The sequence below is a fragment of the Leucoraja erinacea genome, chromosome 8 (assembly GCF_028641065.1).
Source record: "Leucoraja erinacea ecotype New England chromosome 8, Leri_hhj_1, whole genome shotgun sequence".
Lineage (NCBI taxonomy): Eukaryota > Metazoa > Chordata > Chondrichthyes > Rajiformes > Rajidae > Leucoraja > Leucoraja erinaceus.
In genome coordinates this window covers 17095042-17109995 of record NC_073384.1, presented here as the reverse complement: position 1 = coordinate 17109995, position 14954 = coordinate 17095042, and the positions used below count along the sequence as shown (strand labels likewise).

General features: G+C 44.1%; 1 protein-coding gene across 1 annotated transcript; it reads left to right on the top strand.

The window, feature by feature from the left end:
* Window positions 1-2669: 2669 nt before the first annotated feature.
* On the top strand, window positions 2670-12881 carry LOC129699366 (uncharacterized). The gene is made up of 2 exons (XM_055639079.1): window positions 2670-11059; window positions 11954-12881. The coding sequence occupies exons 1-2, from the start codon at window positions 10591-10593 to the stop codon at window positions 12367-12369; spliced, it is 885 nt and encodes a 294-aa protein (XP_055495054.1). The 5' UTR covers window positions 2670-10590; the 3' UTR covers window positions 12370-12881.
* The last annotated feature ends 2073 nt before the right edge of the window (window positions 12882-14954 follow it).

Here is a 14954-nt window from a genome sequence, read left to right as displayed (position 1 = left end):
AGATTTTCAAATAGATCATGGAAATGACAAATCATGAGAAAAAACTCTGTATTCCACAACAAAATTGATTTTAACATCATCAGCATCATCATCGGCAGTCACTCGAAACGAGTATGACTGTCCTCTCCTCTCCACAGGGTCGTCTACTTGTGGGTCTGCAGATGTCGGTAGAGGCCGATCCGCGATCCACACACCTTGGTGCAACGTAGTCCATCGAACCTCCTTCTCTCTCTCCTTACAGTGCTGTCGCTTTGTCTCTGAGACACGCCGTTGTTCCATTTCGTGACGTGCAGCTCCTTCATGCATGGATGTCCTCTAAGAAAGCATGTCCAGTGCAATGTGCTCCTGGTTGCTCGATGTGATGTGGAATTTCTTCAGACTGTTTTTGATGACTTTCTAAGTGTTCTTGAATTTAAAGAGTAACAAGTCATAGTCATACAGCACGGAAACAGGGCGTGTAGGAAGGAACTGCAGATGCTGGTTCAAACCAAAGATAGACACAAAATGCTGGAGTAACTCAATGGGTCAGGCAAAATCTCTGGAGAAAAAGAAGAGGTGACGTTTCGGGTCGAGACTCTTCTTCAGATTGAGAGTAAGGGGAAAGGGGTCACCATACAGCCATACAAATAATAAAGAGCACCCTAGAACACGATAGTCTTTATCCTACCCCCCTCCCCACATAGAAAAACTAAAGAAACCTCCAAAACATAATTTAAAAACAGACTGAAAATTAAAAAAAGATAGAAAAACAGACAGACTGTAGGCAGAGGCTGCCATCAATGCGGCGCCCCTAGTGGCTTAATGGATAGTGGATATTGATGGTGATATGGAGAGATGTAGAACTAGGATCAGTCTAACCCATCTTTGCTGACCAAGATGCCCTAACTAAACTAGTCACATTTGCCCATGTTTTGTTCACATCCCTCAAACCCTTTCCTATATGTGTTTTTCCAAATGCCTTATAAATGTTGAATTGCACATGACTCAACCACTTTCTCTGGCAGCATGTTCCATGTACAAAACACCACCTACAAGCCTTCTAGTTCCTATTAAATTATTCCCCTCTCACTTTAAACCTATGCTCTCTTGGTTTTGATTACCCTCCCCTGGGAAAAAAGACTGTGTGCTTTCATCCTATCTATGTCTCCCATGATTTTGTACACCTCAATAAGATCACCCCTCAGGAATAAGGAAATCCCCATATGGAATAAAGTCCTTGTTACCCGACTTCTCCCTATAACACAGTCTCTCGAGTCCTGGCGACCTCCTTGTAATTAATTTCTTCACTTTTTCCAGCTTAACATAAGTTATACAAAAAAAATTATTTAGAAGAAACAAGAGTGCAGCGTAGGTTTACTAGGTTAATTCCCGGGATAGCGGGTCTATCATATGCTGAGAGAATGGAGCAGCTGGGCTTGTATACTCTACAGTTTAGAAGGATGAGAGGCATCCTATTGGAACAAATAAGATTATTAAGGGTTTGGACACGCTAGAGGCAGGAAACATGTTCCCGATGTTGGGGGAGTCCAGAACCAGGGGCCACAGTTTAAGATTAAGGGGTAAGCCATTTAAAATGGAGACGAGGAAACTCTTTTTCTCACAGAGAATTGTGAGTGTGGAATTCTCTGCTTCAGAGGGCGGTGGAGTTCGGTTCTCTGGATACTTTCAAGAGAGAGCTAGATACTGCTCTAAAAGATAGCGGAGTCAGGGTATACGGGGAGAAGGCAGGAAAGGGGTACTGATTGGGGATGATCAGCCATGATCAAATTGAATGGTGGTGCTGGCTCAAAGGGCCATATGGCCTACACCTGCACCTATTGTCTATGGTCTATTGCCTTTTTGAGGCAGTGATTCCTGTAAATTCCTTTGATGGCGGGGAGGTCAGAAGCCATGATGGACGGCAGCGATCACCAGTTTTTGCAATCTTCTTCACTCCTGGGTGTTTGAGTGGACGAACCCTGATGCAACCAGTCAATATGCTCTCAACTGTATATCTGTAGAAGTTCAAGAGTTAAAATGGACTTGCAAGTTCCTTTTTCTAACTATTATTGCAGTTGTATTTAAGAAATGAGGAACACTGTTATTTCAAAACATGTTTCAAAATATGAATTGTAAAAGGCAGGTCTCTCTAGGTCCAAGCAACTTAGCTTGTAGTGCATAGCTACAAGCTAACGATTGAGGAGCACTTCAATAACAACTCCGAACCCCGACGCATGTGGCAAGGCATGCAGGTCCTAGCAACTTTCCAGGCTGCTAGGAAAAGTTTAAACATTCTCTAAGTGTTGGGGAAATTCAGGAGAAATCGTGGCAGAATATCCACCATTGCGCCCATCAAGCAGATTGTTTATTGCAGTGCAGGATAGATGTCAAGTGTCAAGAATATTTTATTGTCATATGTCCTAGATAGAACAACGTTCTTAATTTCAGCAGCACAACAAAATATGTGAACATGGTATACTGTAAACAACATAATAAACAAGAAAAAAAAGCTTCAGCGTGTGTATATATACACATATATCTGAAGAATGATCTCAACCTGAAACATCACATCTGAAGAAGGGTCTTAACCTGAAAAATCACCCATTCCTTCTCTCCAGAGATGCTGCCTGCCCCACTGAGTTACTCCAGCTTTTTGTTTCTAAATACGCACGTAATACAGATATATATATATATATCTGTATTACTAAAAGTATGATCTTGACCACTTCCTGTTGTTCTGTATATTAATTTTAGAAAAAACGCTGCCACTTACGCCTGTGATTTTTGGGCATCTGACACAGTCCCTCTCCGCTGTGCAGGACAAGAGGATTTTCCCCTTGTTTTTAGGAGTGCAGGATGTGTGTCAAGTGTCAAGTGTGTTTTATTGTCATATGTCATGAGATGAGTTCTGGGCAGATCAGCCATGATCATATTGAATGGTGAGGGAAGCTTGAGGGACTTGGTTAGGAATTACCTACTTCTCTTTGTAGTGTGATCAAAACACAGTGAACCAAAATTAAAAATAATTGCAGAAGCATTAGAGGCATGATGTGGGTAAAAATATCAGCAGAGTGGGAGGGGTTGAGAACTAGCTGCTTGAGTGAAACAGGATGACGGATGCTGAGAGAATTTTTAAATGGAAGGATCTGTGGATTGGTTCTCCCCAGCCTCTTGCTTCTTGTGAGCTTTAGAAATGATTCCTTTGATTTGAACATAAAATACCAAATATATGAAGCTTGTAGTTAATATCAAAAATAGTAAGATTAAACGAGAACTTACCAGTTTGAAGTTTGATCTGTGTTTTATGAGGAGTTACGATGAGGGATTATGTGAAGAGCCCGCTCAGCACGCATGCGCGGCATACTTCAAAGCAGCGGTGTGGAATCACAGATAGACACAGTTATTGAAGTAAACATAGTAAAGAAAAGGAGACATCAGTTTATCAGTTTGACCCATATTATTGAGGGTGAGAGCGGAGGGCACGTAATCCCTCATCGTAACTCCTCATAAAATACAGATCAAACTTAAAACTGGTAAGTTCTCGTTTAATCTTACTATTTTACTTCGGAGTCACGGACTGTGAAATCACAGACTTCAAAGCTCTGTGATTTCAAACCGTGTAACAGGTATTACTTCACGCACTGTCGAAATCCTTGAGGGAGGAAGTGTGTTATCGTAATGAACCAATGAATCTGTTCGGAGAAAGAAACACAATGGTATTTTTTAACAATAACAACAAAGAAATTAAATTGCTCCCCTGGGCTTAAATTAAATATTTGCAGTCTGTAAAATCTTTTTTGCAAATAAAACAGGTTTTGCCAACGGCTTATTATAAAATTTCTGAACGGTCTTTCCCCCAACCATCCTGCTGTAGCCAGGATGTGGTCTATAGGCACATCCATTCTTTTAGCCGTCGACATGGATGCTGCCCTGGTGGAATGAGATTTGTACATGTTAGTGTTTATCCCAGCAGCTTTTAGCACCTGCTTGAGCCAGTCTGGAGCTGTGAGCATGGTGTCCAGTCGCAATAGGTGTAGTGACTGGACCCTTTGTGCAGATACAAGTGCCATCAACATGAGTGTTTTGTGCATAGATTGTTCCAGGTTGAGGGATCTGGCTGGTGGCCATCCCCTGAGGTATGTCAGGACCACACTGACATCCCATATATGGGTGTACCTTGGTCTAGGGGGTTAGAGTTGTAAATACCCTTCATTAGTTTGACCACCAGCAGGTGGGACCCCATGGCCTGTTGTCCTGGAGCTGGTTTTAAATAGACAGGCAGGGCACTTCTAGCTGTGTTGATGGCTCTGTACCTGAAGTCCTTCATCGTGGTGAACGTTCGCCAGGAATTCCAGTACGTTGGTAACTGTTGCGGTTGAGTAGGTGGTCCCTGTACCAAGCAGTACTTCTCCCATTTTTTGCTGCTGGACAAGTGCTGTTTTTTAGTGGATGTTCGGAGGGATGCTGACATGGTGTCGACGGTTTGTTCTGATAATTCCAGCCCCAGAAGTGGTTTATGCAGAATCTGCAACCCAGGAGTTTGATTTTTTTCATGGCACGGGTGGCTTGTGCCCGACACTGGGTGTTAATAACTCTGGGTCATTGGGGAATACCATCGGAGTTTCAACAACCATGTCATGGAGTATTGAGAACAATGGCTGCATAGGCCAGTCGGGTACTATTAAAATACCTGAAGCAGAGTCCATTTGTATTGTGTGTAGTCCCCAACTGATGAGGCAGAAGGGAGGAAATGCATAGAAGAAGAATTACCCCAATCCAGCGCGAACACATCTACCGCTGCTGCCTCAGGGTCTGGTTCCCAAGCGACATACATAGGTACCTGGTGATTTAGCCAATGCAAATAAATCGATATCTGGTGTGCCATATTGCTTGATAACTTTTGTGAATTTTTTGGGGTTTAACATCCATTCGATGTTGTCATTAAATTTACGTGACCTGGTGTCTGCCACTGTATTTAGCTTACCTGGCAGGTAAGTTGCTGATAGCCAAATATGTCTTTCGACACACCATTGCCAAATTGTGTTGACCAACTTGTCGCATGATACCGATTTTATGCCGCCCATTTGGTTAATGTAGGCCACCACCGTAGTATTATCTATTTGTAACCGTACATGCAAGTGATGCATATTTGTGCATATGCTTTTAAACCATAAAAGTCACCCAACATCTCTAGATAATTAATGCCCAGTGTAAATGGTGACGATGACTCTGGGTTAGTCCATCTACTACTTGTGCTGGATATAGAGTTAGTTGCTCCCCAGCCTTGAGCACTGGCATTTGTTTGGATAACTAACGTAGGGTTAGTGATGATAATAGGGCTGAAACAATGCCAAATGTTTTTTTGCCCACTCCTGTAGTTCTGATATTGCTTCAGTGGGTAACTTTATGACACGGTAATAATGACCTGTATGTCGTTTTGGTGCCTGTACCTTTGCTCTTTGTAAATTTTGACAGTGCAAAGGTCCGAATCATTAAATTGTTGCATGATTGTGCCAATTCAACTGTTTTGTCTCTTGGCAATGTTACAGTCATGTAGACTGAATTAATTGTGAAGCCCAAGTAGTCCATGATTGTGGATGGCTTCAACTTAGATTTATCTGGATGTAAGACAATCCCAGGGTTTTGAATAACTGTTTGGTAGCTTATACAGCTAACATAGTCAATTCCATGGTCTTGCCTATTATTTAAGATATCATCAAGTTATGCCATGACAATATGTTTTTGTCTTCTGAATATTGCCAGAGCTGGTTTTAGTATCTTGGTGAATAATCTTGGGCTGATGTGAACCCATTGGGTAACGCTTTAAACTGCCATGGCTGCCCCATCCAGGTAAATTTCAGGTATCTGCGATGGTCCTTGTGAATGGTCCTAAATAGTAAACATCTTTAAGATCAATGCTTGCCATGAAGTATCCTTTGGAAATTTGTTGTTTGGCAGTAACAACCGTTTCCATTTTGAAATGTATATGCTTAACAAACAAATTTAGTAAGGTTAAGTCAATGATGATGCGACATCCACCATCTTTTTTGGGTTTAGTGACGAATATTTGATATGAATTCCAAGGGTTCATGTTTTCCCATGATACCCTTTGTAATTAGTCTCACCAGTTCAGCTTGTCCCTCTCGTTTCCTTAACGGAGAGGGAAAATACCCTCTGGGGTGAATGTTGAACTGGTGGCAATTTTTCTAGTATGAATTGTATTTTGTATCCACTAATGCCATTGAGTATATACTGATCACTCGTGATAGACTCCCGTGCTTCTTAAAACAGGTGTAATCTCCCCGCTATTAGTATTAAGCCCATATTTTCTATATGCTGGTAGTAACCAGACCCAACTACCTCCATGGTTATGGCTATTGTTCTGTTTCCTGCCGGTCCAACGAGTCTTGCACGTTGTCTGACGTGGCGGTGATGTTGGGGGGTGGCGCATTTTCCATGGGGTCCGCTATGGGCCCTGGTCTAAAGAAGACTTCCGGGGATAGAATGCGGACCCCGAGCTTTACACCAGTCCCATATGGTAGACGTCGACTGATGGACGCGATGGGGTGCTGCTGCTTAGGAATTATTGTTTTTGGTTTGCTCGTCCCGGGCCTGCCCTCATGAGACCAAAAGTTTTTTAAAGCCTCTTCCATATCCTTCATATGCTTTGTGAGGTCTTTGCCAAAGAGCAGTGGGTCTGGCTCAGTGGCTGGGATATGCACAACCCCGCAAATTTTGGATTTTATGGCAGGTTTTATGATTTGTTTATGAAGATTGTGGTCATCTCCGTATTTGTCCACGGAACGAGCAAACGATGTGATGGCTGATGTCAGGAGCCTGAGGATCCGCTGCAGTTTTCTAAGGCCTTATTGACCACCTCTCCTGTAGGGGCCTGTTGGAGAGGTGGTTAAAGCTGGCCGCTGGTTTGGCCTTTAACGACCTCTTGCACGTGGGGTTGCCACGTAGCGGTCCACCACACCTAGCAGCTCTTCCTGTTCCTGCACCCCTTGCATACTCCCGAGATCTTCAGCCATCGTCCCCTCTTCTTGACCAGCCCAGTCCTGGTCACCAAAGCTACCCTCGGGTAAGGAGGAAGCAATGGGCAGTGCACAAGGCACTGTGGAGGGAGTGCGTGATCTCCCCCTGTGAGAGCGCCCCTCACGAAGTGCGTCTCGCTGGAGCTCCTGCTCCAGGAGCCGCTCCAGGCAGCTGTCTCTCCCTCGGGCGGGTGGAGAGACGTCCCCGTCCGATAAGTCAGAAGCCACCGGCCGGATGCCTCTTCCGTGGCTTTACTTCCAGTCCGCTGCTCAGGCGCTAGCGGGCTGGGCTCGGCTCGGTGTCGGGAAAAAGCGGAGCGCCGAGTAAGCGGTCCTACCGCCTTGTTGCTGCCCCATCCCCAGATGGAATGCTCCTCCGTGGAGTCGAGCGGGGGACAGATTTGTCCAAGAGCCTTTCTTCTCTGCCTGAAAGCAGAAGGCTCCCTGTGAACGAAAACCCAACCTCAGGGTACTTACCTGATGATCCGTTCTTTCACCTGTAGCGGGAGCACCTGACTCCCGGTGCGCCGCTGTTGCACTGCTGAACGTAATCCCGCGCAAGCGTGCTGAGCGGGCTCTTCACGTAGTCACTTACGTGACTCCGAAGTAAAATTGGCAGTGTTACTGATAGTGAAGAATAATGTTTGCTGCCACTGGAGGGCAGCACTAGATTGTCCATTGATTGTGTGGCATGTGGAATTCAATCCAGAGAATGTGAAGTGATCGATGGACACAACATGCTGTAGTAACTCAGTGGGTCAGGCAGCATCTCTGGAGAAAAGGATAGGTGACATTTCGGGTCAAGACCCTTCTTCAGACCAACTTCAGACCTTCTTTGTGTCAGAAGAAGGGTCTCGACCTCTGTGAAATCTCCTCAAGGTAGGCCTATTTCATGGAGGTTCTCCTCTGATGGGAGTTCGGCAACACCCTTTCTCGCTGCTACTCCTCTGTGGCTGAAGAAGGGTCACGACCTGAAACGCCACCTATTCCTTTTATCCAGAGTTGCTGAGTTACTCCAGCATTTTGTCTACCTTCGGTGTAAACCAGCATCTACAGTTCCTTCCTATACACAGTGAAGTGATAGATTTTGGGCAGGGCCAACTTGGTTAACTCCTTGTAGCCGAACCCCCTGATGGCATCTGGGCATTCTGGATCAGAGCACACCACCACTCCTTTGGGATTGGCATTAGAGAGCAACTGGACACTGGAAGATCCTGAAAAGATAAGACTATTGTTTAAAGTCATTGGTGAGTAAAGGTGACTCTGGCATGAATGATAGATTAGGATACATGAATAATTAATTTACATATACCACCAAACGATGTTCAAAATAACTGGGATGATGCGTTAAGAAGAGAGTGGTTTGATATTGACGGATCTAAAATATATGTCGACATATTTTCCCTCAATAAATTCCATCTTCCATAGTCTGGCCACTCAATGCCTCTGTCTGTATCTTTGTAATTTGCACGACATCCTCAGCTTCCTAATTCAGTCGTGTCTGTAAACATGGAACATCATGTGAACAAGTGTGAACATCCGGTCACTGTCTAAACTATGAACTGAGTTTCACTCGCAACTTTGCTGTCTGAACCGCTAAATGCTTCCAGGATTTTCCTTCAGATCTGATTTTGCTTTTATATATAACTCTGAATTCTCCCATTTGGTTAAAAGTGAAGATCCCTAAGGATTACCAAGGATTGCCATTTGACACACTCAGCGAATCATGGAACTTCTCTGTCTCTTGTTTTACAAAATCACCTCATATTTTGTGTGTTCACATTTTTGGAACCTAATGAAATCCTTTGTGCAAATTAAATGGAGGCAATATCCACAAAAGTTTCATCATCATCACTGACAATGAGGGAGGAGTTGTTGTCTTTAAGCCATATTACTGAGCTCTCTATCTCCTTCCTCTCCGGCTGTGAAAAAGACTGTGATTGCTGACAAGACTCTCAACTGTTCATGTACCAAGTCTCACATTTCTGCTCTCAATCCCTCTCCGTCCACCCAGAACAAGGATAGGGTTCCACTTGTCCTCATCTCCCACCTCTGTCAGTTCCACATTGTTAATGAGGGTTTTCCCACAGAGTAATTGCGGCAAAGGACATTGGCTTAGAATAGCAGATTCCCACTAGTCACAGACCTCCAGCCAGAATATCTTCCTTCCACACCCCTGCGTCTTCTATGAATAAGCCATTTCTGAATGCATATGAACAAGTCATCGTGAATTCTAGACATCTTACATTTCTGGATCAGCTTATCATGAGAAAATTATCAAAAACCTTACTAAAATCAATATCTACAACATCCACTGCCTAACCTTAATAGTGCAACTCCTCCAGTACATTTACCTCCTTCTCAACCACACTTGAAACATCAAAAAACCTGGAACATTAAGCTGTAAGTTATGTCCTGTTTGATAGCTTGATATAAATGATTATCATATCATAAGATCATGTGATAGGAGCAGAATTAGGTCATTCAGCCCATCAAGTCTACTCCACCATTCAATCATGGCTGATCTATCTCTCCCTCCTAACCCCATTCTCATGCCTTCTCCCCATAACATCTGACACTCGTACTAATCAATATTGTTATCTGGATGAGAAAACAGGAGAGACACTTGGGTATAAAGAGAGCAAAAGACTACTTTAAATATAAATTAGGAGAGGAAAGGGGCAAGAAAAAATATCACTGACAGTCAAAATTAAGAAGCATCCCAAGGATTGAACAATTGTATTAGAGTAAGAGGGTAACCAGGGAAAGAGTAGGAGCCAAGGAAAGTGAGGACTCTTGCAATGAACAACGGGGACCCGGCATGGGGGGGATTGCATTGAGGGACAGTGGGCGAACAAAGTGGGAACTTTAATTTTAGGATCCTCTTCTGCATTTGTTTGTTTTGTTTGTTCGTTCGTTCTGGTTAAGGCGCTGTGCACACGCCAGCCAACAGTTGCTTGTCTTTTTCTTTTTCTTCACTTTTAATTTCAAGTATTTGTGTACCTTGGGTGTTGTGACTGTTGGCAGACAAATTTCCCTCCGGGGATGAATAAAATGTTATCGTTTCGTATCGTAAAACTGCTGCCAGATGTTGTAAATTTTTGTATCATCTGCCCGACAGGAGAGGGGACAAGTAGGAATAACAGGGAAGTGAATGGTCTTTCACTATGTTGGTTGCTTTCACAAGGCAGTGTGGAGTGTAGGTTAAAGTAATTGCCAAACTAGGCTGTGATGTAATCAATAGGATGCTTTATGCGGTCCATGTGTAGACATTTGTAAGAGTTGTTGGAAGCATGCTGAATATCCTTTGTCTTCTTTATCTGACTCTGCAACAGAATGTTACATATACTAAACGGATGTTACTAGAACTGCCAGCTTTGTTCCTGATTTACTGCTCAGTTTAACACACTGTGTACAGTCAACAAGCATTTACATGGAGCAGGATTTAACCTTTGATATTCAGTGTTTGTACTTTTAAGCTGTTGATTTTACAAAAGGTATTGTTTGTCATTTCAGTGCAGAGTGAAAGAGCGAAGCTCAGGAGAAAACAAAAGAGTTTACAAATTGAGGATACATGTGCAGAATATTCATAAATATCCAAGAGCTTTCATGCTGCCAGTCATTTCAAATTATTTTTGTTGTCATCATCTGTTCTGATCTTTGGTTGTTATTACCCACAGGTCTAACAGCAAACACATCCCTGATCCAATCCCCAGGAGCTCTGGTGGTGCGTGAAGGTGAAACAGTGGAGATACGGTGTGTCCTGAACAGCACCAATGTGAATAACATTGTGAAATCAAACCACGTTCACTGGTACAACTCACGTGATAAATTAACTGATGCAGGAATCAAACTTAGTCTTTATGTCAGTGGCATCATTTACAGGTCACTGGGCTTCTCCGATCGATTTCAGCTTTCCAGGAACGTCATCAGTAACAGCTACTCACTGACCATCAGAGAGGTGAAGATTGCCGACTCTGCTGATTACATCTGTGGCCTTTGGGGGAATTTATTTGGAGATGGAACCAAGCTGAATGTAACCAGTGAGTATTTAAATTGGTTCTATTTCCAATCCTAACATCATGAGGAATCATGATGTCATGTTGTCAGTTTTACAGAGACAAACATCATTAGAAGTTCACACTGCAAAATAGAGAATGAAAATATGCCAAATTTATTTTTTAACTGAATAATGCAGATCACTCGTTACTGCGTTCTGAGATCAGGATGGAGAATGTAATTCGGCATTGCCAGAAAGGTACACATAGTGTGAACAGATGAATGTAAAGAAATTACAGTATAGGTAGGCTAGTTTCTTCATTTATAATCACTTTGCTTGAGTTTACTTTATTGTCACGTCTACCGAGGTACAGTGAAAAGCTTTTGTTGCCTGCTAACCAGTCAGCGGATAGACAATATATGATTACAATCGAGCCATTCACAGTTTATGCACAGTCACTATTAGTTGCACCATCTGCCACACTGAGATCAATAACTCAATGGTCAGCATGGGCTCAGTAGACTGAAGGACCTGTTTCCGTGCTGCATCTCTACACTAAAGTGAACTAACATTACCACCTCAATGATCTATCTGTACTATTTCCATACCCTCTTATTCCTCCAATATACAGAGATCTTACTCTGTGTAGAAGGCAACCAAGGACTAAATAAACGTTTAAACAAAGCTAAATGAAAAATGAAATCCCCATTGTGAGGCAACACCGGAGGGAGAGAAAGAGAAAGAGAGACTGAAAGATAATCGTGAACAGTTGCAATCAGCTGCAATCATGATTTTAATATCAGATACTAACCAAGTTAGCATCACTTTTACATGAGGTTATTTAATGACAAAGGATGAATGTATTTTAAGTTGAAACACATGAAGTATTTAGCAACTCCAACATTATTGTTCATCTATTGATATTTTCCCTTTCAAGTTGCAAATCCTCCGATCCTGATCCAATTCCCGAGGCTGGAGCGTGTCACTGAGGGTCACACGGCATGGTTACGGTGCTCCATGGAGAACGCTGAAGTGGGAAACACTGATGTCCACTGGTACCGAGAACTACCCGGGCAGGACATGGAGTGGGTTTTAACACACGAGGCAGGAGGCAGCGTACGAAGGAGACCAGGCTTCACTGAGCGGTTCCAGCCGTCCAAAGACGCCTCCAACAGCAGCTTCATCCTGAATGTCACAAACGTGACGCTCAATGACTCTGCCGTCTATTACTGCACAGTGTGGGGAGATGTCAGAGGGAACGGAACCCAACTCAACGTAACCAGTGAGTACAAATTATTGTTGGTTTTATTCCACCCATGTGTAACTATATTGGGTGTAATTCACTTCCCTTGATTAGGCACATGAGCCGGAATTACTGAAAGATTAAGGAGATAATACTGGAGCCCTGATTTTGGAGACCAATACATTGTGGCCCCTCACTAATGGTGTGAGCACTGATACGGTAACTGATGTCAGATCTGGGTTGTGGGAAATAAATTTCAATGTGCAGTGTGTTCTTCAATGTAGAGAAAACTAGAAATAGTGTTCAGTGCTCAGTGTAATAGCATGGCACTGCTCACATCTGTTTGAGTTAAGGTACAGGAGAGCAGAACTACAACTTGTCATGGCTTTAGATTAACCAATGCTGCCTCCTTATTTCAATGGTTCAATAGTTCTTTATTTGTTACATATGCAACTGGGCAGTGAATTTAGTTTTACATATATTACACATGCTGGCACTGCCATGTTTTGGCGTCATGATCATTCAAAGTGCAACGTCCGGTCAGCCTACAGCTCGTTGTACTGGAGTAGTTCCAACAAACCGATGTCCCTCTCCTCTCCTCGCCCGGCCATCTTTGTGTCCCGGGGTGCCTCCAGGAAACTACCTTTCAGGGTCCCTACCTGGTCGGAGAGGCAGCTTTTCTCCGGGCTGCAGCTTCGACCCGTCCTCGCCGCCTACCAGCGGGCCTGGAGCGGCATTTCCTGTCGCGGATCATCCAGAACCAATGCTTCGGCGGCGGCACAGCGCTGGAGCGCTATCGCGGAGTGGGCGATGCCTTGCCCGGGTCGCCGCGCTGGAGCTCCGGTGAGCTGAGACCGCCGGGTAAAACATCGAGGAGCTGCGGGACTGTGGAGTGACCAGCTGCGGGCGGCGGCGCTGAACTTAACAACGGGAGCCTGGGATCTCTAGATGAGATCGCCAGTTGTGGAGCTCCAACCGGCGCGGCCTTGTTGGCTTCGGAAGGCGCGGCCTCCAGTGCGGAAGCGGCTGTTCCAGGGTTCCCAAGCCGCTGGGAGGACTCTCCCGACGCCGGAGCTACATCACCCGGCGAGAACGGCCTGGAACATCGGGCCTCCATAGAGGCAACTGTTGAGGCCTCAATGGGCCCGACTATGGGTGAACTGGGGTTGGGGACTGGACTTTGTGCCTTCCCTCATGGTGGGAGCCATGGTGGGGGGATGTTCTTTGTGTTTAAGACTCTTATTGGTGTTATGTCTGTATTCTTTTTTTGTGTGCTGCAAAATGGCAAAAAGCATTTCACATCACTACACCTGGGTGTATGTGAATGTGACTAATAAAATACCTTTGATACCTTTGAATAGGGTCAACGTGGATGTATGAAATAGACATCATGGTTGAGGAATATTTTAAAGCTCACATTGTTAGATGTTTGTAACTAGCAAAGTAGGGTTGGGTTTTTCAATGAGCCATACGGAGACAGTAGCTGTAGATGAGATTGACCATTATTCATCACAAGCAGACACATAGATGGAAGAATCTCCTGGAGGAACTAGAATTAGCAGCAGGTATTCAAGCTGAGAGGCTGTGACTAGTGATTGGTGGTGCAGGGTTTGGTGCTGGGACCCTCTCTGTTCACAATCGAGGATGAGGAGATCATGTATAACATATCCAGGTTAGTTGGTAGGTGATGCAACATGTGAGGAGGCTGCAGGGGGCACAGGCAAGTATAAAGAGCAGGACAAGCCAGATGGACTATATCTTGGAAAAATATAATCATTCACTTCTGTAAGAAAAACACACATGCAAAGTATTTTTTTGAATGTTGTTAGACTGTAATGTCAGAAGAATCTGGGTGTTCCCATACACAAAATAACTTAAGATAAACATGTAGATTGAATGAGCAGTTTAGAAGGCAATCAATATATATTTTTAAAAAAGGCACAAGCCTTTTAAGAGTAACTTAAAAGATCAGCCAGCAAGTCCAGAGAACGTATATATCTGACATCCTCGATAATCTTACTCTTCAATTATCCTGAGCCTCCCTGGGCAGTATGTGGTTGGATTCAAATTTTAGAATCTGTTATACACTAAATGCTGGAAAAATATGATGCTTTCCATTAAGCTCCATGTATGTTCACATAGTATGAAAGATACATCTTCTAGATGCACTGGGACGCATCCTCAATAATGTGACCTGGGGTCATCGGGTGTTTCAGGTCTCACAACATCAGGCACCCTCGCCAAGGCGTCCCAGCCAGGGTTGATCAGGTCCCAACTTGCGTCCAAGCAGCAACCGCCCACGGATCAGCCCTCTTAATCCAAAGCCACCTAGTGGCTTTCTCTGCGGCTTCGCTTGCGGATTGAATGGTCCTCTTCTTTTCCAGCCCCGTAAAGCCCAACTGGTTGAGGACTTTCAGAGTGAGCATCCTGCAAAGCCTCTACAGCCCACCTCTATGGGATCATAGTATGTCTTCCAGCCTCCGTCCTGGCACATCTCCACCAGTTCCTGGTACTTTGCACGTATCATCTCGTTAGCCTCTTCAATACGCTCTTCCCAGGGCACTGTCAGCTCCAGAATGATCAGCTGTTTTGTCACTTCGGAGGTGATGATCATGTCTGGCCGGAGTGATGTTGCTGTGATGTGCTGTGGAAATTTCAGCTGTTTGCCCAGATCGACATGCAGCTGCCAGTCAGT